This window comes from Acanthochromis polyacanthus, chromosome 24, assembly GCF_021347895.1.
Source record: "Acanthochromis polyacanthus isolate Apoly-LR-REF ecotype Palm Island chromosome 24, KAUST_Apoly_ChrSc, whole genome shotgun sequence".
Classification (NCBI taxonomy): Eukaryota; Metazoa; Chordata; class Actinopteri; family Pomacentridae; genus Acanthochromis; species Acanthochromis polyacanthus.
Window position 1 is genome coordinate 4,821,048 of NC_067136.1, and position 23,799 is coordinate 4,844,846.

General features: G+C 37.0%; 1 protein-coding gene across 3 annotated transcripts; it reads left to right on the plus strand.

Moving 5' to 3' along the window:
* The first annotated feature begins 12,493 nt into the window (after window positions 1-12,493).
* LOC127532553 (beta-enolase-like) lies at window positions 12,494-21,821 on the plus strand. Of its 3 annotated transcripts, none has more exons than XM_051944390.1 (14): window positions 12,494-12,599; window positions 14,577-14,666; window positions 14,971-15,066; window positions 15,134-15,192; window positions 17,114-17,183; window positions 17,469-17,602; window positions 17,812-17,928; window positions 18,007-18,136; window positions 18,466-18,663; window positions 18,903-18,979; window positions 19,064-19,188; window positions 21,009-21,117; window positions 21,429-21,487; window positions 21,572-21,821. In XM_051944390.1, the coding sequence occupies exons 2-14, from the start codon at window positions 14,582-14,584 to the stop codon at window positions 21,639-21,641; spliced, it is 1,329 nt and encodes a 442-aa protein (XP_051800350.1). In that variant the 5' UTR covers window positions 12,494-12,599; window positions 14,577-14,581; the 3' UTR covers window positions 21,642-21,821. The 3 variants fall into 3 exon arrangements, with proteins under 3 accessions (XP_051800350.1, XP_051800348.1, XP_051800349.1); XM_051944388.1 differs by lacking the exon at window positions 12,494-12,599 and adding an exon at window positions 14,406-14,448; XM_051944389.1 differs by lacking the exon at window positions 12,494-12,599 and adding an exon at window positions 14,406-14,448 and having other exon boundaries at window positions 18,031-18,136.
* Window positions 21,822-23,799: the final 1,978 nt, after the last annotated feature.

The following is a 23,799-nucleotide window of genomic DNA, read 5'->3' on the forward strand; positions in this document are numbered from 1 at the left end:
ACACAATTATAAAGAAGAAAGAAACATTTATCAATCATTAAAAAGATCATTAAAATTTAAGATGCAGAAGGTAATCAAAAACAGAAGTTGGGAGCAGAGTTTGTCATAAAATAAGATTTAAAATAACTGTTAAAAAGAACTTAGTCAAAGCAGCTGAAGAAAGGTAAGTCTTCAGAATGGACTTAAAATGTGCTGAGGAGTTTCAGCTTTTAAGTTTACATCAGTTTATATCAGATCATTTAAGTTTACATCAGTTTATATCAGATCATTTAAGTTTACATCAGTTTATATCAGATCATTTAAGTTTATATCAGTTTATATCAGATCATTTAAGTTTACATCAGTTTATATCAGATCATTTAAGTTTACATCAGATCATTTAAGTTTACATCAGTTTATATCAGATCATTTAAGTTTACATCAGTTTATATCAGATCATTTAAGTTTATATCAGTTTATATCAGATCATTTAAGTTTACATCAGATCATTTAAGTTTACATCAGTTTATATCAGATCATTTAAGTTTACATCAGTTTATATCAGATCATTTAAGTTTACATCAGTTTATATCAGATCATTTAAGTTTATATCAGTTTATATCAGATCATTTAAGTTTACATCAGTTTATATCAGATCATTTAAGTTTACATCAGTTATATCAGATCATTTAAGTTTATATCAGTTTATATCAGATCATTTAAGTTTACATCAGTTTATATCAGATCATTTAAGTTTATATCAGTTTATATCAGATCATTTAAGTTTACATCAGTTTATATCAGATCATTTAAGTTTACATCAGTTTATATCAGATCATTTAAGTTTATATCAGTTTATATCAGATCATTTAAGTTTACATCAGATCATTTAAGTTTATCAGTTTATATCAGATCATTTAAGTTTACATCAGTTTATATCAGATCATTTAAGTTTACATCAGTTTATATCAGATCATTTAAGTTTATATCAGTTTATATCAGATCATTTAAGTTTATATCAGTTTATATCAGATCATTTAAGTTTACATCAGATCATTTAAGTTTACATCAGTTTATATCAGATCATTTAAGTTTACATCAGTTTATATCAGATCATTTAAGTTTAAGTTTATATCAGATCATTTAAGTTTACATCAGTTTATATCAGATCATTTAAGTTTATATCAGTTTAATCAGATCATTTAAGTTTACATCAGTTTATATCAGATCATTTAAGTTTACATCAGTTTATATCAGATCATTTAAGTTTATATCAGTTTATATCAGATCATTTAAGTTTACATCAGTTTATATCAGATCATTTAAGTTTACATCAGTTTATATCAGATCATTTAAGTTTACATCAGTTTATATCAGATCATTTAAGTTTAATCAGTTTATATCAGATCATTTAAGTTTACATCAGATCATTTAAGTTTACATCAGTTTATATCAGATCATTTAAGTTTACATCAGTTTATATCAGATCATTTAAGTTTACATCAATCATTTAAGTTTACATCAGTTTATATCAGATCATTTAAGTTTACATCAGTTTATATCAGATCATTTAAGTTTATATCAGTTTATATCAGATCATTTAAGTTTACATCAGTTTATATCAGATCATTTAAGTTTACATCAGTTTATATCAGATCATTTAAGTTTACATCACATCATTTAAGTTTACATCAGTTTATATCAGATCATTTAAGTTTACATCAGTTTATATCAGATCATTTAAGTTTACATCAGTTTATATCATCATTTAAGTTTACATCAGTTTATATCAGATCATTTAAGTTTATCATCAGATCATTTAAGTTTACATCAGTTTATATCAGATCATTTAAGTTTATCAGTTTATATCAGATCATTTAAGTTTATATCAGTTTATATCAGATCATTTAAGTTTACATCAGTTTATATCAGATCATTTAAGTTTACATCAGTTTATATCAGATCATTTAAGTTTACATCAGTTTATATCAGATCATTTAAGTTTACATCATCATTTAAGTTTACATCAGTTTATATCAGATCATTTAAGTTTACATCAGTTTATATCAGATCATTTAAGTTTACATCAGTTTATATCAGATCATTTAAGTTTATATCAGTTTATATCAGATCATTTAAGTTTACATCAGTTTATATCAGATCATTTAAGTTTACATCAGTTTATATCAGATCATTTAGTTCACATCAGTCATTTAAGTTTTACATCAGTTTATATCAGATCATTTAAGTTTACATCAGTTCACATCAGATCATTTAAGTTTACATCAGTTTATATCAGATCATTTAAGTTTATATCAGTTTAATATCAGATCATTTAAGTTTATATCAGTTTATATCAGATCATTTAAGTTTACATCAGTTTATATCAGATCATTGAAGTTACATCAGTTTATATCAGATCATTAAGTTACATCACATCATTTAAGTTTACATCAGTTTATATCAGATCATTTAAGTTTATATCAGTTTATATCAGATCATTTAAGTTTACATCAGTTTATATCAGATCATTGAAGTTTACATCAGTTTATATCAGATCATTTAAGTTTACATCAGATCATTTAAGTTTACATCAGTTTATATCAGATCATTTAAGTTCACATCAGATCATTTAAGTTTACATCAGTTTTATATCAGATCATTTAAGTTTATATCAGTTTATATCAGATCATTTAAGTTTACATCAGTTTATATCAGATCATTAAGCTTATATCAGTTTATATCAGATCATTTAAGTTTACATCAGATCATTTAAGTTTACATCAGTTTATATCAGATCATTTAAGTTCACATCAGATCATTTAAGTTTACATCAGTTTATATCAGATCATTAAGTTTACATCAGTTTATATCAGATCATTTAAGTTTACATCAATCATTAAGTTTACATCAGTTTATATCAGATCATTTAAGTTACATCAGTTTATATCAGATCATTTAAGTTTACATCAGTTTATATCAGATCATTTAAGTTTATATCAGTTTATATCAGATCATTTAAGTTACATCAGTTTATATCAGATCATTTAAGTTTACATCAGTTTATATCAGATCATTTAAGTTTATATCAGTTTATATCAGATCATTTAAGTTTACATCAGTTTATATCAGATCATTTAAGTTTATATCAGTTTATATCAGATCATTTAAGTTTACATCAGATCATTTAAGTTACATCAGTTTATATCAGATCATTTAAGTTTACATCAGATCATTTAAGTTTACATCAGTTTATATCAGATCATTTAAGTTTATATCAGTTTATATCAGATCATTAAGTTTATATCAGTTTATATCAGATCATTTAAGTTTATATCAGATCATTTAAGTTTACATCAGTTTATATCAGATCATTTAAGTTTACATCAGTTTATATCAGATCATTTAAGTTTATATCAGTTTATATCTGATCATTTAAGTTTATATCAGTTTATATCAGATCATTTAAGTTTATATCAGATCATTTAAGTTTACATCAGTTTATATCAGATCATTTAAGTTTACATCAGTTATATCAGATCATTTAAGTTTACATCAGTTTATATCAGATCATTTAAGTTTATATCAGTTTATATCAGATCATTTAAGTTTATATCAGTTTATATCAGATCATTTAAGTTTACATCAGTTTATATCAGATCATTTAAGATTACATCAGTTTATATCAGATCATTTAAGTTTACATCAGATCATTTAAGTTTATATCAGTTTATATCAGATCATTTAAGTTTACATCAGTTTATATCAGATCATTTAAGTTTATATCAGTTGAAATCAGATCATTTAAGTTTTTTCAGTTTATATCAGATCATTTAAGTTACATCAGTTTATATCAGATCATTTAAGTTTACATCAGATCATTTAAGTTTACATCAGTTTATATCAGATCATTTAAGTTTATATCAGTTTATATCAGATCATTTAAGTTTACATCAGTTTATATCAGATCATTTAAGTTTACATCAGATCATTTAAGTTTACATCAGTTTATATCAGATCATTTAAGTTTATATCAGTTGAAATCAGATCATTTAAGTTTATATCAGTTTATATCAGATCATTTAAGTTACATCAGTTTATATCAGATCATTTAAGTTTACATCAGTTTATATCAGATCATTTAAGTTTACATCAGTTTATATCAGATCATTTAAGTTTATATCAGTTTATATCAGATCATTTAAGTTTACATCACATCATTTAAGTTTACATCAGTTTATATCAGATCATTTAAGTTTACATCAGTTTATATCAGATCATTTAAGTTTACATCAGTTTATATCAGATCATTTAAGTTTACATCAGTATATATCAGATCATTTAAGTTTATATCAGTTGAAATCAGATCATTTAAGTTTATATCAGTTTATATCAGATCATTTAAGTTATATCAGTTGAAATCAGATCATTTAAGTTTATATCCGTTTATATCAGATCATTTAAGTTTACATCAGTTTATATCAGATCATTTAAGTTTACATCAGTTTATATCAGATCATTTAAGTTTATATCAGATCATTTAAGTTTACATCAGTTTATATCAGATCATTTAAGTTTACATCAGTTTATATCAGATCATTTAAGTTTATATCAGTTTATATCAGATCATTTAAGTTCACATCAGATCATTTAAGTTTATATCAGTTTATATCAGATCATTTAAGTTTATATCAGTTTATATCAGATCATTTAAGTTTATGTCAGTTTATATCAGATCATTTAAGTTTACATCAGTTTATATCAGATCATTTAAGTTTATATCAGATCATTTAAGTTTACATCAGATCATTTAAGTTTATATCAGTTTATATCAGATCATTTAAGTTGACATCAGTTTATATCAGATCATTTAAGTTTACATCAGTTTATATCAGATCATTTAAGTTTATATCAGTTGAAATCAGATCATTTAAGTTTATATCAGTTTATATCAAATCATTTAAGTTTACATCAGTTTATATCAGATCATTTAAGTTTATATCAGTTTATATCAGATCATTTAAGTTTACATCAGTTTATATCAGATCATTTAAGTTTACATCACATCATTTAAGTTTACATCAGTTTATATCAGATCATTTAAGTTTACATCAGTTTATATCAGATCATTTAAGTTTACATCAGTTTATATCAGATCATTTAAGTTTATATCAGTTTATATCAGATCATTTAAGTTTACATCAGTTTATATCAGATCATTTAAGTTTATATCAGTTTATATCAGATCATTTAAGTTTACATCAGTTTACATCAGATCATTTAAGTTTACATCAGTTTATATCAGATCATTTAAGTTTACATCAGATCATTTAAGTTTACATCAGTTTATATCAGATCATTTAAGTTTATATCAGTTTATATCAGATCATTTAAGTTATGTCAGTTTATATCAGATCATTTAAGTTTATATCAGTTTATATCAGATCATTTAAGTTTACATCAGTTTACATCAGATCATTTAAGTTTACATCAGTTTATATCAGATCATTTAAGTTTACATCAGATCATTTAAGTTTACATCAGTTTATATCAGATCATTTAAGTTTACATCAGTTTATATCAGATCATTTAAGTTTATATCAGATCATTTAAGTTTACATCAGTTTATATCAGATCATTTAAGTTTACATCAGTTTATATCAGATCATTTAAGTTTATATCAGTTTATATCAGATCATTTAAGTTCACATCAGATCATTTAAGTTTATATCAGTTTATATCAGATCATTTAAGTTTATATCAGTTTATATCAGATCATTTAAGTTTATATCAGTTTATATCAGATCATTTAAGTTTATATCAGTTTATATCAGATCATTTAAGTTTATGTCAGTTTATATTAGATCATTTAAGTTTACATCAGTTTATATCAGATCATTTAAGTTTATATCAGATCATTTAAGTTTACATCAGATCATTTAAGTTTATATCAGTTTATATCAGATCATTTAAGTTGACATCAGTTTATATCAGATCATTTAAGTTTACATCAGTTTATATCAGATCATTTAAGTTTATATCAGTTGAAATCAGATCATTTAAGTTTATATCAGTTTATATCAAATCATTTAAGTTTACATCAGTTTATATCAGATCATTTAAGTTTATATCAGTTTATATCAGATCATTTAAGTTTACATCAGTTTATATCAGATCATTTAAGTTTACATCACATCATTTAAGTTTACATCAGTTTATATCAGATCATTTAAGTTTACATCAGTTTATATCAGATCATTTAAGTTTACATCAGTTTATATCAGATCATTTAAGTTTATATCAGTTTATATCAGATCATTTAAGTTTACATCAGTTTATATCAGATCATTTAAGTTTATATCAGTTTATATCAGATCATTTAAGTTTACATCAGTTTACATCAGATCATTTAAGTTTACATCAGTTTATATCAGATCATTTAAGTTTACATCAGATCATTTAAGTTTACATCAGTTTATATCAGATCATTTAAGTTTATATCAGTTTATATCAGATCATTTAAGTTTATATCAGTTTATATCAGATCATTTAAGTTTATATCAGATCATTTAAGTTTACATCAGTTTATATCAGATCATTTAAGTTTACATCAGTTTATATCAGATCATTTAAGTTTACATCAGTTTATATCAGATCATTTAAGTTTATATCAGTTTATATCAGATCATTTAAGTTTATATCAGTTTATATCAGATCATTTAAGTTTACATCAGTTTATATCAGATCATTTAAGTTTACATCAGTTTATATCAGATCATTTAAGTTTACATCAGATCATTTAAGTTTATATCAGTTTATATCAGATCATTTAAGTTTATATCAGTTTATATCAGATCATTTAAGTTTATATCAGATCATTTAAGTTTACATCAGTTTATATCAGATCATTTAAGTTTACATCAGATCATTTAAGTTTATATCAGTTTATATCAGATCATTTAAGTTTATATCAGTTTATATCAGATCATTTAAGTTTACATCACATCATTTAAGTTTACATCAGTTTATATCAGATCATTTAAGTTTACATCAGTTTATATCAGATCATTTAAGTTTATATCAGTTGAAATCAGATCATTTAAGTTTATATCAGTTTATATCAGATCATTTAAGTTTATATCAGTTGAAATCAGATCATTTAAGTTTATATCAGTTTATATCAGATCATTTAAGTTTACATCAGTTTATATCAGATCATTTAAGTTTACATCAGTTTATATCAGATCATTTAAGTTTATATCAGATCATTTAAGTTTACATCAGTTTATATCAGATCATTTAAGTTTACATCAGTTTATATCAGATCATTTAAGTTTATATCAGTTGAAATCAGATCATTTAAGTTTATATCAGTTTATATCAGATCATTTAAGTTCACATCAGATCATTTAAGTTTATATCAGTTTATATCAGATCATTTAAGTTTATATCAGTTTATATCAGATCATTTAAGTTTATGTCAGTTTATATCAGATCATTTAAGTTTACATCAGTTTATATCAGATCATTTAAGTTTATATCAGATCATTTAAGTTTACATCAGTTTATATCAGATCATTTAAGTTTATATCAGATCATTTAAGTTTACATCAGATCATTTAAGTTTACATCAGTTTATATCAGATCATTTAAGTTGACATCAGTTTATATCAGATCATTTAAGTTTATATCAGTTGAAATCAGATCATTTAAGTTTATATCAGTTTATATCAGATCATTTAAGTTTACATCAGTTTATATCAGATCATTTAAGTTTACATCAGTTTATATCAGATCATTTAAGTTTACATCAGTTTATATCAGATCATTTAAGTTTATATCAGTTTATATCAGATCATTTAAGTTTACATCAGTTTATATCAGATCATTTAAGTTTATATCAGTTTATATCAGATCATTTAAGTTTACATCACATCATTTAAGTTTACATCAGTTTATATCAGATCATTTAAGTTTACATCAGTTTATATCAGATCATTTAAGTTTATATCAGTTGAAATCAGATCATTTAAGTTTATATCAGTTTATATCAGATCATTTAAGTTCACATCAGATCATTTAAGTTTATATCAGTTTATATCAGATCATTTAAGTTTATATCAGTTTATATCAGATCATTTAAGTTTATGTCAGTTTATATCAGATCATTTAAGTTTACATCAGTTTATATCAGATCATTTAAGTTTATATCAGATCATTTAAGTTTACATCAGTTTATATCAGATCATTTAAGTTTATATCAGATCATTTAAGTTTACATCAGATCATTTAAGTTTACATCAGTTTATATCAGATCATTTAAGTTGACATCAGTTTATATCAGATCATTTAAGTTTACATCAGTTTATATCAGATCATTTAAGTTTATATCAGTTGAAATCAGATCATTTAAGTTTATATCAGTTGAAATCAGATCATTTAAGTTTATATCAGTTTATATCAGATCATTTAAGTTTACATCAGTTTATATCAGATCATTTAAGTTTATATCAGTTTATATCAGATCATTTAAGTTTACATCAGTTTATATCAGATCATTTAAGTTTACATCAGTTTATATCAGATCATTTAAGTTTACATCAGTTTATATCAGATCATTTAAGTTTATATCAGTTTATATCAGATCATTTAAGTTTATATCAGATCATTTAAGTTTATATCAGATCATTTAAGTTTATATCAGATCATTTAAGTTGACATCAGTTTATATCAGATCATTTAAGTTGACATCAGTTTATATCAGATCATTTAAGTTTACATCAGTTTATATTAGATCATTTAAGTTTATATCAGTTTATATCAGATCATTTAAGTTTACATCAGTTTATATCAGATCATTTAAGTTTACATCATTTATATCATTTTATAGAGGTACCATCATTTTTGTCCAGGCCTATTTCATTAGTTTGTTTTTTAAATAATTATGTTAATCAACAATTCAAAAGTAATGGCTGTTTTTGATTATTTAATTTTCAATAAATTTTTATTTATTGTTACTTTTGTGAGTTTCAAGTGATTTCAGTGAGAATTGTGGGTTTTTCCTTCTTTAACTGAGGGGTACCAACAATTTTGTCCACGTGTGTATATATCAGTTTATATCAGATCATTTAAGTTTATTTCAGATAATTTAAGTTTATATCAGGTTACCAGATAATCCAGGTGACTTAACCAGATTTTCCAGGTTTATATCAGTTAGTCCGACTTTTTTTTGTTATCGTATTTTGTTTCCATGAAGCCAATTTTCTAAGATCTGAAGTTCTAGAGTAGACCTACCAACAGCTGTAAAGATTATTGATTAATGTCTGAAGTTCTAGAGTAGACCTACCAACAGCTGTAAAGATTATTGATTAATGTCTGAAGTTCTAGAGTAGACCTACCAACAGCTGTAAAGATTATTGATTAATGTCTGAAGTTCTAGAGTAGACCTACTGACAGCTGTAAAGATTATTGATTAATGTCTGAAGTTCTCGAGTAGACCTACCAACAACTGTAAAGATTATTGATTAATGTCTGAAGTTCTAGAGTAGACCTACCAACAACTGTAAAGATTATTGATTAATGTCTGAAGTTCTAGAGTAGACCTACCAACAACTGTAAAGATTATTGATTAATGTCTGAAGTTCTAGAGTAGACCTACCAACAACTGTAAAGATTATTGATTAATGTCTGAAGTTCTAGAGTAGACCTACCAACAACTGTAAAGATTATTGATTAATGTCTGAAGTTCTAGAGTAGACCTACTGACAGCTGTAAAGATTATTGATTAATGTCTGAAGTTCTAGAGTAGACCTACCAACAACTGTAAAGATTATTGATTAATGTCTGAAGTTCTAGAGTAGACCTACCAACAACTGTAAAGATTATTGATTAATATCTGAAGTTCCAGAGTAGACCTACTGACAGCTGTAAAGATCTCTGATGAATATCTGATGAAGTTCCAGAGTAGACCTACTGACAGCTGTAAAGACCTACACTCGAACCTTCTCCAGGGGACGTTCTCCTCTATGTTCTTCAAGCAGGTAGAAGCCTGCAGATGTTCCCATTGTGGTGGTAAATATGCTTCAGTTCTGAGCTGTTTGTGCCACCATGCAGCGTTATTGACGCAGCAGCTGGCTGAATGCGATGGATGCAGCTGCAGTTATATTTAGGCTGCACTACAACGGACACACTTAAAGGTGAAGGGTAAGGTGTGTGTCTGCTTGTGTGTCTGTTGTGTGTCTGTGTGTGTGTCGGGGTTACTGCCCTTTGCAGTGAATGCTAAACTGGTCTCACATTTCCCTTCAGACGCACTTTGACCTTCTCTGTGGCACTAAGGGACCGTCCCACAACGTTTGGTCCACAGGTTCAAATCCTGAAGAACACCGAGGAACAGAAGAGTTTCAACCAGCATCACAGACACTGAGCACAATACTGATAGTATAGACCCCATCAGAGCCTACGTCATCAACAAGCTGCGTGCGCATCATGGCAACAGAAGTAACGCTTCATATCATTTACCTGGCATTATTCGCACCACACGGAGTAGCAAAACTAAAAGCTAACGCTGAACTGTCGGCATCATAATGTCAGGTTGTTGTGTTTTTGGTTGTACGAACCGAAATACTCAAGAAGGACATAAGTTCTACCGCATGCTAATAGGCCCTCAGCCGTTTCAGAGCAACTGAAGGCGGCTGTGGCTTCAGGCTATCAAGCCAGCGGATTGGAAGGAGGATACCATCAACAATGCACGTGTGTGTTGTGGCAAATAAAGTGAAATCAGCGCAAAATATACCGACGAGCTGTCGGTTCCCACACGATTAGAGCCACTAATAAACGCCCTGTCGACTGTTGTGACGGGGGGACATAAACAATAAAGCGGTTTGAGTCGCCGCCGTACAGGTACAGTTTGCTGTGTGTATGTAGTTCTCCACTTTGTTGATGATCATCCATGCCTCATACATCGTAGTCTTCTGCCCTTGCCTTTGGCTGGGTAGGATTTCAGACATCAAAACACAAAACTCTGTCAGTGTCCTTGTATAAATTGCATAATCAAAGACCTCTATAGATTTGTATGCTCGCAGCTTCTCTCTAGTGTACATGCTAGGTTTTTCAACTAAATATAAATAAATATCAGGCCACTGAGTATCGGGCCATTTACTAACGTCATAGTCCCATTTGGTAAGTGTACAGGGATGTGGGAGCCTCTTGCCATTTGTTAAAGTGAGTTTTTTAAAGTATTTTTCGCGATCTTTTACTGATAATGCACCCACATGGCTTGACAAGCCACTGTGAGCCGGCATACTTCTGTTGCCAGGGTGCGCACGCAGCCCTCTTTATTTACCAACAGTAAATGGGACTATATAATAATAATAATACTGCTAACACTGCTAATAATACTGCTAACACTGCTAATAATACTGCTAATAATACTGTTAATAACACTGATAATATTACTGCTAACACTGCTAATAATACTGCTAATAATACTGCTAATAATACTGCTAATAATGCTGCTAATAATACTGCTAATAATGCTGATTATTGTACTTTTAATAATACTATGAATATTACTGATACTTGTACAGCTAATAATACTGGCAATAATACTGCTAATACAGGTAATCATACTACTAATCATACTGCTAATACTTATAAAAATTACTGCTAATAATACTGCTAATAATATTGTTAATACTGCTAATAATGCTGCTAATAATACTGACCATAATATTACAAATAATTCTGCAAATTCTGGTAATAAAACTGCTAATAATTCTGGCAATAATACTAATAATAATTCTGCTAATACTGGTAATAATATGGGTAATAATACTGCTAAACTCTGGTTAGCGGTTGGTTACTGTATGTGTTCTGGTTGTGTTATTCCAGGTTGTGTTACTGACTGTGTTCTATGTTGTGTTATTCCAGGTTGTGTTACTGACTGTGTTCTATGTTGGGTTATTCCAGGTTGTGTTGCTGATTGTGTTGCAGATTGTGTTCTAGGTTGTGTTATTCCAGGTTGTGTTGCTGATTGTGTTGCAGATTGTGTTCTAGGTTGTGTTGTTACAGGTTGTGTTGCTGGTTGTGTTCTAGGTTGTGTTATTCCAGGTTGTGTTATTCCAGGTTGTGTTACTGGTTGTGTTCTAGGTTGTGTTATTCCAGGTTGTGTTGCTGATTGTGTTACTGGTTACTGATTGTGTTCTAGGTTGTGTTATTCCAGGTTGTGTTGCTGATTGTGTTACTGGTTACTGATTGTGTTCTAGGTTGTGTTATTCCAGGTTGTGTTGCTGATTGTGTTACTGGTTACTGATTGTGTTCTAGGTTGTGTTATTCCAGGTTGTGTTGCTGATTGTGTTACTGGTTACTGATTGTGTTCTAGGTTGTGTTATTCCAGGTTGTGTTGTGTTTTTCCTGCCCTCCAGTCCTGCTCTTTGCAGACGCTCCCTGCTCCTCCTCCTCCTCCTCCTCCTCCTCCCTGCAGCAGCAGCAGTGTCTATAAAAACGCCGTCGGCTGACAGTCGGACACTTTCCACGTCAGTTGGACGGTCGGCCGGCCGGACGGACAGACGGACAGACGGACAGACGGACAGACGGACAGACTCTCCTGTATCAGCCCTCAGGTCGGTTCAACTCTTCGTCTCATTCTATTAACTCTGGAACTTTACTTCTCAGTCTGTCAAACTTTAAATACAGTCAGAGTTGATCCTCCAGCAGCCTGAACGCTCCGACTTTCAGCTTCTGAAGGTCACAGACAGCACCTGACAGGCAGAGAGAAGGGAAAGTTTACCAACAGCCTGACAGGCAGCAAGCAGGGAAAGTTTACCAACAGCCTGACAGGCAGCAACCAGGGAAATTCTACCAACAGCCTGACAGACAGCGAGCAGGGCTAAAGCCTACCACAGTCTGACAGGCAGCAAGCAGGGCTAAAGTCTACCAACAGCCTGACAGGCAGCAAGCAGGGCTAAAGTCTACCAACAGCCTGACAGAAGTGAGCAGGGCTAAAGTCTACCACAGTCTGACAGGCAGCGAGCAAGGCTAAAGTCTACCACCAGCCTGACAGGCAGAGAGCAGGGAAAGTCTACCAACAGCCTGACAGGCAATGAGCAGGGGAGGGGTTCAAACATTCTGACAGGCAGCGAGCAGGGCTAAAGTCTACTGTCAGCCTGACAGGCAGAGAGCAGGGAAAGTCTACCAACAGCCTGACAGGCAATGAGCAGGGCAAGGGCTACAGACATTCTGACAGGCAGCAAGCAGGGCTAAAGTCTACTGACAGCCTGACAGGCAGAGAGCAGGGAAAGTCTACCAACAGCCTGACAGGCAATGAGCAGGGCAAAGGCTACAAACAGCCTGACAGGCAGCGAGCAGGGCTAAAGTCTACTGTCAGCCTGATAGGCAGAGAGCAGGGCTAAAGGTTAAAATGTGGCCTGACAAGCAGCGAGCAGGGCTAAAGGTTAAAAATGTAGCCTGACAGGCAGAGAAGGGGGTAAAGTCCAGAGGTTATCTCTCCAGAGGTAAATGATCCTGGTTGTGAGTCTTTGCTGTTTTTATCTGGAATACAACAGCTTCAGTCTGAGTCTGAGTGTGTGTGTGTGTGTGTGTGTGTGTGTGTGTGTGTGTGTGTGTGTGTGTGTGTGTGGTACAGTAAAGGCCATCAGTATCAGGTTCACTGTAAATTCTCAGCTGTTTCTCTGCTTAAAGATTAAACACTTAATGAGCCCATATCAACAATACAGAGAACTGAGTACTTCTAGTAGTAATTTTACTGCAGTAGAGAGCACTGAGTACTTCTAGGAGTACCTTTTCTGTCAGGTGATGTTCAGCAGGTTGTTATCAGCTGTGAGTCACAAACACGTCTTTAAATGTCAGGACAGTGTGTGTGTGTGTGTGTGTGTGTGTGTGTGTGTGTGTGTGTGTGTGTGTGTGTGTGTGTGTGTGTGTGTTCTTGTACTTGCTACATGGTGAGTACCATTTTCTGCATTTAACTATCAAAGTGAGGACATTTTTACAAAGTGAGGACATTTTGTCCGGTCCTCACTTTGAAACAGCCATGTTTGAGGGTGAAGACTTGTTTTTAGAGAACAGGTATGAATTGAGGTTTGGTTAGGGTTAGGGTAAGGATTAAGTTTAGGCAATCAGTTGTGATGGTTAAGGTTAGGGTAAGGCTCTAGGAAATGCATTACGCCTATGGATGTCCTCACTAAGATAGAAGTACAAACATGTGTGTGTGTGTGTGTGTGTGTGTGTGTGTGTGTGTGTGTGTGTGTGTGTGTGTGTGAAGAAGCCCTGACCTCAGTCGAGAGCTCCGGTAAAAGGTCACATTCAGTATAAATAACAGACACTGAACCCCCCGTCCTCTGCAGCTCAGTGGTATCTCCCTGCCTGCTGCCCTCTGATTGGATGTGAGAGGCAGTGGGCGGGGTCAGAGCAGTCAGGGAGGCAACATGGCGTTACACAGGATGTCTGCAGCAGGTCACACACACACCATTCAAATGTGACTAACCTTTATTGACTCTGGTTGAGCTGCTCAGTGTTTCCTCACAAGCGACGTCACACCTGCTCACCTGGTGACATTCTCTCTGTGTGTGTGTGTCCCTCAGTCAGGATGTCCATCACTAAGATTCATGCTCGGGAGATTCTGGACTCCAGAGGAAACCCCACAGTGGAGGTGGACCTGTGGACGGCCAAGGGTAAGTGTTCCACTGCACGAAAACTAGATCTGACCACAGGAACCTTAACTCTGACCACATGAACCTTAGTTCTGACCACAGGAACCTTAACTCTGACCACATGAACCTTAGTTCTGACCACAGGAACCTGAGATTTGACCACAGGAACCTTAGATCTGACCACAGAAACTTTAGTTCTGACCACAAGAACCTTACTTCTGACTGTAGGAACCAAACCTGTAGAACCTCTTATGGCACCAAAATATCTGACGTCCTCTAAAGACTTGATGTTCCTGCCTGAAGCTAACATCCAGCTGTCCTTCAGGCCTCTTTAGGGCTGCCGTCCCCAGCGGAGCCTCCACCGGAGTCCACGAGGCCCTGGAGCTCCGTGATGGAGACAAGAGCCGCTACCTGGGCAAAGGTAGGAGGTCACATGGTCAGCAGGTTCAACGGCCCGCAGACAGACACTAACATGTGTGTCCTCACAGGAACCATCAAGGCTGTGGAGCACGTCAACAAGGACATCGCTCCCAAGCTGATCGAGAAGGTACCAGTTAATGATCAGTCACTACTGACTCCAGAGGCTACAGCTGGGGTTTCAGGCTAAAGCGAATGGTAACACTTTTTAACTGTCTGTTCAGAAGGTCAGGCTAATGCTAACACTTTTTAACTGTCTGTCCAGAACCCCAGGCTAATGCTAACACTTTTTAATTGTCTGTCCAGAAACTCAGGCTAATGCTAACACTTTTTAAATGTCTGTCCAGAGCCTCAGGCAAATGCTAACACTTTTTAATTGTCTGTCCAGAACCTCAGGATAATGCTAACACTTTTTAAATGTCTGTCCAGAACCTCAGGCTAATGCTAACACTTTAAATGTCTGTCCAGAACCTCAAGACAATGCTTACACTTTAAATGTCTTTCCAGAACCTCAGGCTAATGCTAACACTTTAAATGTCTGTCCAGAAACTCAGGCTAATGCTAACAATTTTTAACTGTCTGTCCAGAACCTCAGGCTACTGCTAACACTTTTTAACTGTCTGTCCAGAACCCCAGGCTAATGTTAACACTTTTTAGTTGTCTGTCCAGAACCTCAGGATAATGCTAACACTTTTTAAATGTCTGTCCAGAACCTCAAGCTAATGCTAACTATTTTTAATTATCTGTCCAGAACCTCAGGCTAAGGATAATTTTTTTTTTTACTTTGTGTCTAGAGCTTCAGACTAATGTTAACATTTTTATTGTCTGTCCAGAACCTCAGGCTAATGCTAACACTTTAATTGTCTGTCCAGAACCTCAGGATAATGCTAACACTTTTTAACTGTCTCTCCAGAACCTCAAGATAATGCTAACACTTTTTAATTGTCTGTCCAGAACCTCAGGATAATGCTAACACTTTAAATGTCTGTCCAGGATTTCAGACTAATACAAAATCATTTTAGCTGTCTGTCCAGGACTTCAGGCTAATGCTAACTCTTTTTAGCTGTCTGTCTAGAGCTTCAGGCTAATGCTAACACTTTTTAACTGTCTGTCCAGGACTTCAGGCTAATGCTATCTCTTTTTAACTGTCTGTCTAGAGCTTCAGGATAATGCTAGCACTTTTTAACTGTCTGTCCAGAACCTCAGGCTAATTCTAGCACTTTCTAATTGTCTGTCCAGAACCTCAGTCTAATGCTAACACATTCTAACTGTCTGTCCAGGACTTCAGGCTAATGCTAACTCTTTTTAACTGTCTGTCCAGGACTTCAGTCTAATGCTAACTCTTTTTAATTATCTGTCTAGAACCTCAGGCTAATGCTAACACTTTAATCGTCTGCCCAGAACCTCGGGATAATGCTAACACTTTAAATGTCTGTCCAGAAACTCAGGCTAATGCTAACACTTTTTAACTGTCTGTCCAGAACCTCAGGCTAGTGCTAACACTTTTTAACTGCCTGTCCAGAACCTCAGGCTAATGCTAACTCTTTTTAATTATCTGTCCAGAACCTCAGGCTAAAGCTAAACCTTTTTAACTTTGTGTCTAGAGCTTCAGGCTAATGCTATCACTTTAATTGTCTGTCCAGAACCTCAGGCTAATGGTAACAATTTTTAACTGTCTCTCCAGAACCTCAGGCTAATGCTAACACTTTTTAATTGTCTGTCCAGAACCTCAGGATAATGCTAACACTTTTTAACTGTCTGTCCAGAACCTTCGGCTACTTCTAGCACATTTTAACTGTCTGTCCAGGACTTCAGGCTAATGCTAACTCTTTTTAACTCTCTGTCTAGAGCTTCAGGCTAATGCTAACACTTTTTAACTGTCTGTCCAGGACTTCAGTCTAATGCTAACTCTTTTTAATTATCTGTCTAGAACATCAGGCTAATGCTAACACTTTGATTGTCTGTCCAGAACCTCAGTCTAATGCTACCACTTTTTAGCTGTCTGTTCAGAACCTCAGGTTAATGCTAACACTTTTTAACTGTCTGTCTAGAACTTCAGCATTGTCGAGCAGGAGAAGATCGACAAGTTCATGCTGGAGCTGGACGGAACTGAGAACAAATGTAAGAAGCTGATTTAATTCAGTTTACTTCAGTTTCACCAGCCGGTTGTTTTCTTTTGGTTTCATAGATAAATAGAACTGGATGTCATCTGCATAAAGACGAATATTTGTGTAGCAGTTCCTAATAATGCTGTCTAAGGGGAGCATGTAGAGAGCAAACAAAACTGGTCCTAACACTGAACCCTGTGGAACTTCATAACTGTGGCTCTCACCTCTCTACCTCTCACCTCTCTGCCTCTCATGTGTCTGCCTCTCACCTGTCTGCCTCTCACCTGTCTGTCTGCAGCTCAGTTCGGTGCTAACGCCATCCTTGGAGTGTCGCTGGCTGTCTGTAAAGCCGGAGCAGCAGAGAAGGGAGTTCCTCTTTACCGTCACATTGCTGATCTCGCCGGACATAAAGACGTCATCCTGCCTGTTCCAGTGAGTGGGAGGGGCTTGTGTCGAGTGGGAGGGGCTTGGTTAGAATGGGAGAGGCTTTGGCTCAGACTAACCCAGAACTTTGATTATCAACATTAAAATGGTTTTCTTTGTTTAAAGCTGCTAAATTAACCGTGAACCCGTTAAAATTGCATCTGTCCAACCTCGTTAAATATGAAAAACCCTTTAAGCTAATGTTCCTCATTCTCCAGGCCTTCAACGTGATCAACGGAGGTAGCCACGCTGGCAATAAGCTGGCCATGCAGGAGTTCATGATCCTGCCGGTTGGAGCCGCCAACTTCCACGAAGCCATGAGGATTGGAGCTGAGGTGAGCCCAAGTTTCGCTCTGCAGCACCGCTAATACTAATGCTAATGCTAATATTAACGCTAACGCTTATGCTGACAGTGCTGTCGCTGTCTATGTGTTCAGGTCTACCACAACCTGAAGAATGTCATCAAGGCCAAGTATGGGAAGGACGCCACCAATGTGGGAGATGAGGGAGGCTTCGCCCCCAACATCCTGGAAAACAACGAAGGTGAGAACATTAGCATCATTTCTATTAGCACAGCTAGTCTGAGTCACGTCAGCCGTATTCATATACCATATTTAAAACCTCGGAGCCAAAGTGTTCCAAAGAGAACCAAGAATAATTAGAGTTAAGACTCTAAAGTCTTATTTATTATGTTAATTTACCTTACTGATGTAAATACGAAGGTTCAGACTCTAAAGTTATTTATGTTCAACCCAACGACACCAAAAACCCTCCATCAGTAGCGTTCATTCTCCACCACATGAATGGATTGCTGCGTGAATGACTCCGAGCTTGTTTCTTTGACACCTTGCATGAACTGTTGGTTCCTCCAGCTCTGGAGCTGCTGAAGACGGCAATCGAGAAGGCCGGGTACCCCGACAAGATCATCATCGGCATGGATGTGGCCGCCTCCGAGTTCTTCCGCAGTGGGAAGTACGATCTGGACTTCAAGTCACCCGACGACCCGTCCAGACACATCAGTGGAGAGCAGCTGGGAGATCTGTACCGCAACTTCATCAAGAACTACCCCGGTAAGACAGAGGACTAGACCAGAGTACCTGAGTACGTAAATACTGGGACTGGAGGGAACGATGGACCAGTCAGCCTGGTGCTATGGATCTTTAAGGTTCCAGCAGAGAATAACCCTGCTTTAGATGTTGTTCTGGTTGAAAATGTGAAGACCTTTAGAGACTAAAATCCCAGTAAACCTGTCTAACTCCACCTGTCACCTTCTAAAGATTCACCTGTTCTACCTGTCTGACTCCACCAGTTCAGTCCATTGAGGATCCCTTTGACCAGGACGACTGGGAGAACTGGTCCAAGTTCACCTCCTCTGTGGACATCCAGGTCAGGGGACTTCCTGTTTAGCTCTGTGATACTCAACGACAACCACCTGACAGGGACTCACCTGTGTCTGTTCTGGCCAATCAGATCGTAGGAGATGACCTGACGGTGACCAACCCCAAGAGGATCCAGCAGGCGGTGGAAAAGAAGGCCTGCAACTGTCTGCTGCTCAAAGTCAACCAGATCGGATCAGTGACCGAGTCCATCCAGGCGTAAGAATCCGTCTGTCTGTCTGTCTGTCTAAGTTGTTGGTTCTCTAAATGGTTCTTTCCAGTTGGTTGTATTCACGTTGCACCAGTTCTCCAGATGTTCCATCTCAGGCTCTTTACAAGATATGATAAGATAAGATAAACCTTTATTATTCCCCGTGTCCGGGGAAATTTCCCATGTTACAGCAGCATACATCATACATTAGCTCAACAATAGTCAGTAGCAACAATAAACAACAATATAATGTTAATCATAATATCAATCACAATCACAATTTGTCCAGAGATGTAGATTGGGAAAGGTGGCTTATGGAATGATATGAAGTACGAGAGACCTGTGCAGATTATGTGGTAAGGGATTGTGTGAAACAGTCCATTTTTGTGTAAACATCAGCCAGTGATGCTGGTGTTATAAAGTCCTATAGCAGATGGAATGAATGATTTGCGATAGCGTTCCGTATTGTAGGTTAGGTGTCTCAGTCTCCTACTGAACTTGCTACTTTGAGACTCTACAGTGTCATGCAGTGGGTGAGAGGGGTTGTCCCTGATGGATGTGAGCTTTGCCAACATCCTCCTCTCACCCACCTCCTCTATGGAGTCCAGGGAACAGTCCAGCACAGAACCGGACCTCCTGACCACTCTGTTCAGTCTTTTTCTGTCCCTCCCCGTGCTCCCTGTTCCCCAGCAGACCACTGCATAGAAAACAGCAGACGCTACCACAGAGTCATAGAATGTCCGGAGCAGAGTCCTGCACACTCCAAAGGACCTCAGTCTCCTCAGCAGGACCCTGTTCCCCAGCAGACCACTGCATAGAAAACAGCAGACGCTACCACAGAGTCATAGAATGTCCGGAGCAGAGTCCTGCACACTCCAAAGGACCTCAGTCTCCTCAGCAGGTGGAGACGACTTTGGCCCTTCTTGTACAGGACCTCTGTGTTGTGTGACCAGTCCAGTTTATTGTTGAGGTGAACACCCAGGTATTTGTATGAGTCCACTATCTCAATGTCCAAACCCTGGATGTTCACCGGTGCAGGCTGAGGTGCCCTCCTCCTGCAGAAGTCGATGGTCATCTCCTTCGTCTTACTGGCGTTGAGCTGCAGATGGTTTCGCTCACACCAGTCTACAAAGTCAGAGATGACCGTCCTGTACTACAGCTCATCTCCATTAGACACACCCCCAACAATGGCTGCATCATCAGATAATTTCTGGAGGTGACAGCTCCCAGAGTTGTAGTGGAAGTCCGATGTGTACAGGATGAAGAGAAAGGGAGAGAGCACTGTCCCCTGTGGGCCCCCATACTGCTGACTACTACATCAGAAACACAAGCCTGAAGCCTCACGTACTGTGGTCTGTTGGTGAGGTAGTGGATGATGCAAGCAGCCAGGTGACAGTCTACTCCCGCTCCCTCCAGCTTCACCCTGAGCAGAGAAGGCTGGATTGTGTTGAAAGCACTGGAGAAGTCAATTACACAATAATATGAAGACTTTCCTAAAGTTCATAAAGAGAAACCAACTAAATAAATACCTCCCTAAGAACCATCAGCACCTTGTCAGAACTATCAGAACCAGGCTGAGGGAGGCAGACATCTGTCTCACCTTGTCAGGGCGAGGTTAGAGACAACAGGAGAACACCAACAGAACCAACAGAACCAGGAACATTTTGGAGCTCAAATCTGATCAATCTAATTTCCTTTTTTTCTGTCCCATGTCTCTCTCTCCCTCGTCCTGTCTGTCTCTTCCTGTCTCTCTCTACCTGTCTGTCTCTACCTGTCTGTCTCTACCTGTCTGTCTCTTCCTGTCTGTCTCTTCCTGTCTGTCTCTCAGGTGTAAGCTGGCTCAGAGCAGTGGTTGGGGTGTGATGGTCAGCCATCGTTCTGGAGAGACTGAGGACACCTTCATCTCTGACCTGGTGGTCGGACTCTGCACTGGACAGGTAAACAGAGGACAGGTAGACAAAGAAAATGTAGACAGGTAGATAGGAGGACAAGTAGACAGGTAGACAGGAGGACGGACAATAGAAACTACCTCTTTTCTCAGGTAGTTTTAGTTTTCCAGAAGGAAACACTTTAGTTTCCGTTTCAAACCAAACAGAATAAACTTGTTGTCCTCAAGTTTTACCTGTCAGACTGGACTCACCTGGACTCACCTATCAGACTGGACTCACCTGGACTCACCTGGACTCACCTGTGCAGGTGGTTTATAATATCTGGAAGTCTTACTAATAATCTTCTGTCTGTCTGTCAGATTAAGACTGGCGCCCCCTGCAGGTCGGAGCGTTTGGCCAAATACAATCAGCTGATGAGGTGAGGACTTGGAAATAGTTTCACAAAATAAAAGTCTTTACCTTTCAAAATAAGAGCCCCGGTAATGTGACCTCTGACCCGCAGGATCGAGGAGGAGCTGGGAGACAAGGCCAAGTTCGCCGGCAAAGACTACCGCCACCCGAAGATCAACTAAGGCCCCGCCCACCTTCCTGCCTGCCTACAAACTGACACCTGGCGACCCCTGAAGCCCCGCCCCTCCACAGCAGGGGCGGGGGGGAGGTCAGAGGTCACAGCGGGTCCGACCCGCCTCCTAAGCTGCAATTCCATGAACCAAGTTTTCTACAAACAGTGAATAAAGAATGAAACCACCTGAGAGTGCGTCGTTGATGGAGATAGAGAGCCAAGACGTTCTGGAAGGTAGGGAGCCAAGACGCTCTGGAAGGTAGAGAGCCCAGACGTTCTAGAAGGTAGAGAACCCAGACGTCCTGGATGGTAGAGAACCCACACGTTCTAGAAGGTAGAGAGCCAAGACATCCTGGAAGGTAGAAAGCCAAGACGGTCTGGAAGGTAGAGAGCCCAGATGTTCTGGAGGGTAGAGAACCCAGACGTCCTGGAAGATAGTGAACCCCGACATCCTGGAAGGTAGAGAACCCAGACATTCTGGAAGGTAGAGACCCCAGACATCCTGGAAGGTAGAGAGCCCAGACATCCTGGAAGGTAGAGAGCCCAGACGTCCTGGAAGGGAGAGAGCCCAGACGTCCTGGAAGGTAGAGAACCCATACGTTGTGGAAGGTAGAGAACTCAGACGTCCTGGAATGTAGAGAACCCAGACATCCTGGAAGGTAGACAATCAAGACGTTCTGGAAGGTAGAGAACCTATACGTTGTGGAAGGTAGAGAACTCAGATGTCCTGGAATGTAGAGAACCCGGACGTCCTGGAATGTAGAGAGCCCAGACGTCCTGGAATGTAGAGAACCCAGACATCCTGGAAGGTAGACAATCCAGACGTTCTGGAAGGTAGAGAACCCATACGTTGTGGAAGGTAGAGAACTCAGACGTCCTGGAATGTAGAGAACCCGGACGTCCTGGAAGGTAGAGAGCCCAGACGTCCTGGAAGGTAGAGAACCCATACGTTGTGGAAGGTAGAGAACTCAGATGTCCTGGAATGTAGAGAACCCAGACATCCTGGAAGGTAGAGAACCCAGATGTTCTGGAAGGTAGAGAACCCAGACGTTCGGGAAGGTAGAGAACCCGGACATCCTGGAAGGTAGAGAACCCGGACGTCCTGGAAGGTAGAGAGCCCAGACGTCCTGGAAGGTAGAGAGCCCGGACGTTCTGGAAGGTAGAGATCCCAGACGTTCTGGAAGGTAGAGAGCCCGGACGTTCTGGAAGGTAGAGATCCCGGACGTCCTGGAATATAGAGAACCTGGACGTCCTGGAATGTAGAGAACCTGGACGTCCTGGAAGGTAGAGAGCCCAGACGTCCTGGAAGGTAGAGAGCCCAGACGTTCTGGAAGGTAGAGAACCCAGACATCCTGGAAGGTAGAGAACCCAGACATCCTGGAAGGTAGAGAACCCAGACATCCTGGAAGGTAGAGAGCCCGGACGTCCTGGAAGGTAGAGAGCCCGGACGTCCTGGAAGGTAGAGAGCCCGGACGTCCTGGAAGGTAGAGAGTCCGGACGTCCTGGAAGGTAGAGAGCCCGGACGTCCTGTAAGGTAGAGAACCCAGACTTCCTGTAAGGTAGAGAACTCAGACATTCTAGAAGGTAGAGAACCCAGATGTCCTGGAAGGTGGAGAATCCGGACGTTGTAGAAGGTAAAGAACCCAGACTTTTTGTCAACATGTCACTGAAAGAAACCACCTTCTAGATTTATGGAGATCTTTTCTGACACTCTTTTGGCTTGTGTTCCTTTTAGAACATCTAGCGTTTGGAACGATACCAGTATTTACAGGACTTCTCTGTTTTTTGTAGCAGTAATAGGACGATGATAGGCGCTCACCTGCTGTACATGAGAACCCCTATGGAGCGAGTTGTTCCGTCTTCTTGAGGCTGTAACCCCATACATGCTGCTGTCATTAGACTGTGGTTGGACTAGCATGGTGTTTCTTGCCATCATACAGCAGTGGTTGCCTTCTGCTGTCTATTTACCCACAGATAGAGCTATATAAGCCATAGCTGGACCCTTTCAGGTTCTACCACTCCGGGTCAGACTGGATCTTAGAACAGTGACGATTAAGGGGTTGTTCCACCTTCCCAAAACCCCACAGGTGAGCCTCGTCACCGGATAGATACTCATTCCCAGTGTAGATGAGGGAATAGACAAACTTGAATCCATCATGAACAAAATA

Coding starts and splice junctions, on each gene's coding strand:
- LOC127532553 (XM_051944388.1), top strand. CDS start 14,421: ATGGCGTTACACAGGATGTCTGCAGCAG. Junction 18,664..18,902: donor CTTCATCAAGAACTACCCCG/GTAAGACAGAGG, acceptor TGACTCCACCAG/TTCAGTCCATTGAGGATCCC. Junction 21,488..21,571: donor AAATACAATCAGCTGATGAG/GTGAGGACTTGG, acceptor TCTGACCCGCAG/GATCGAGGAGGAGCTGGGAG.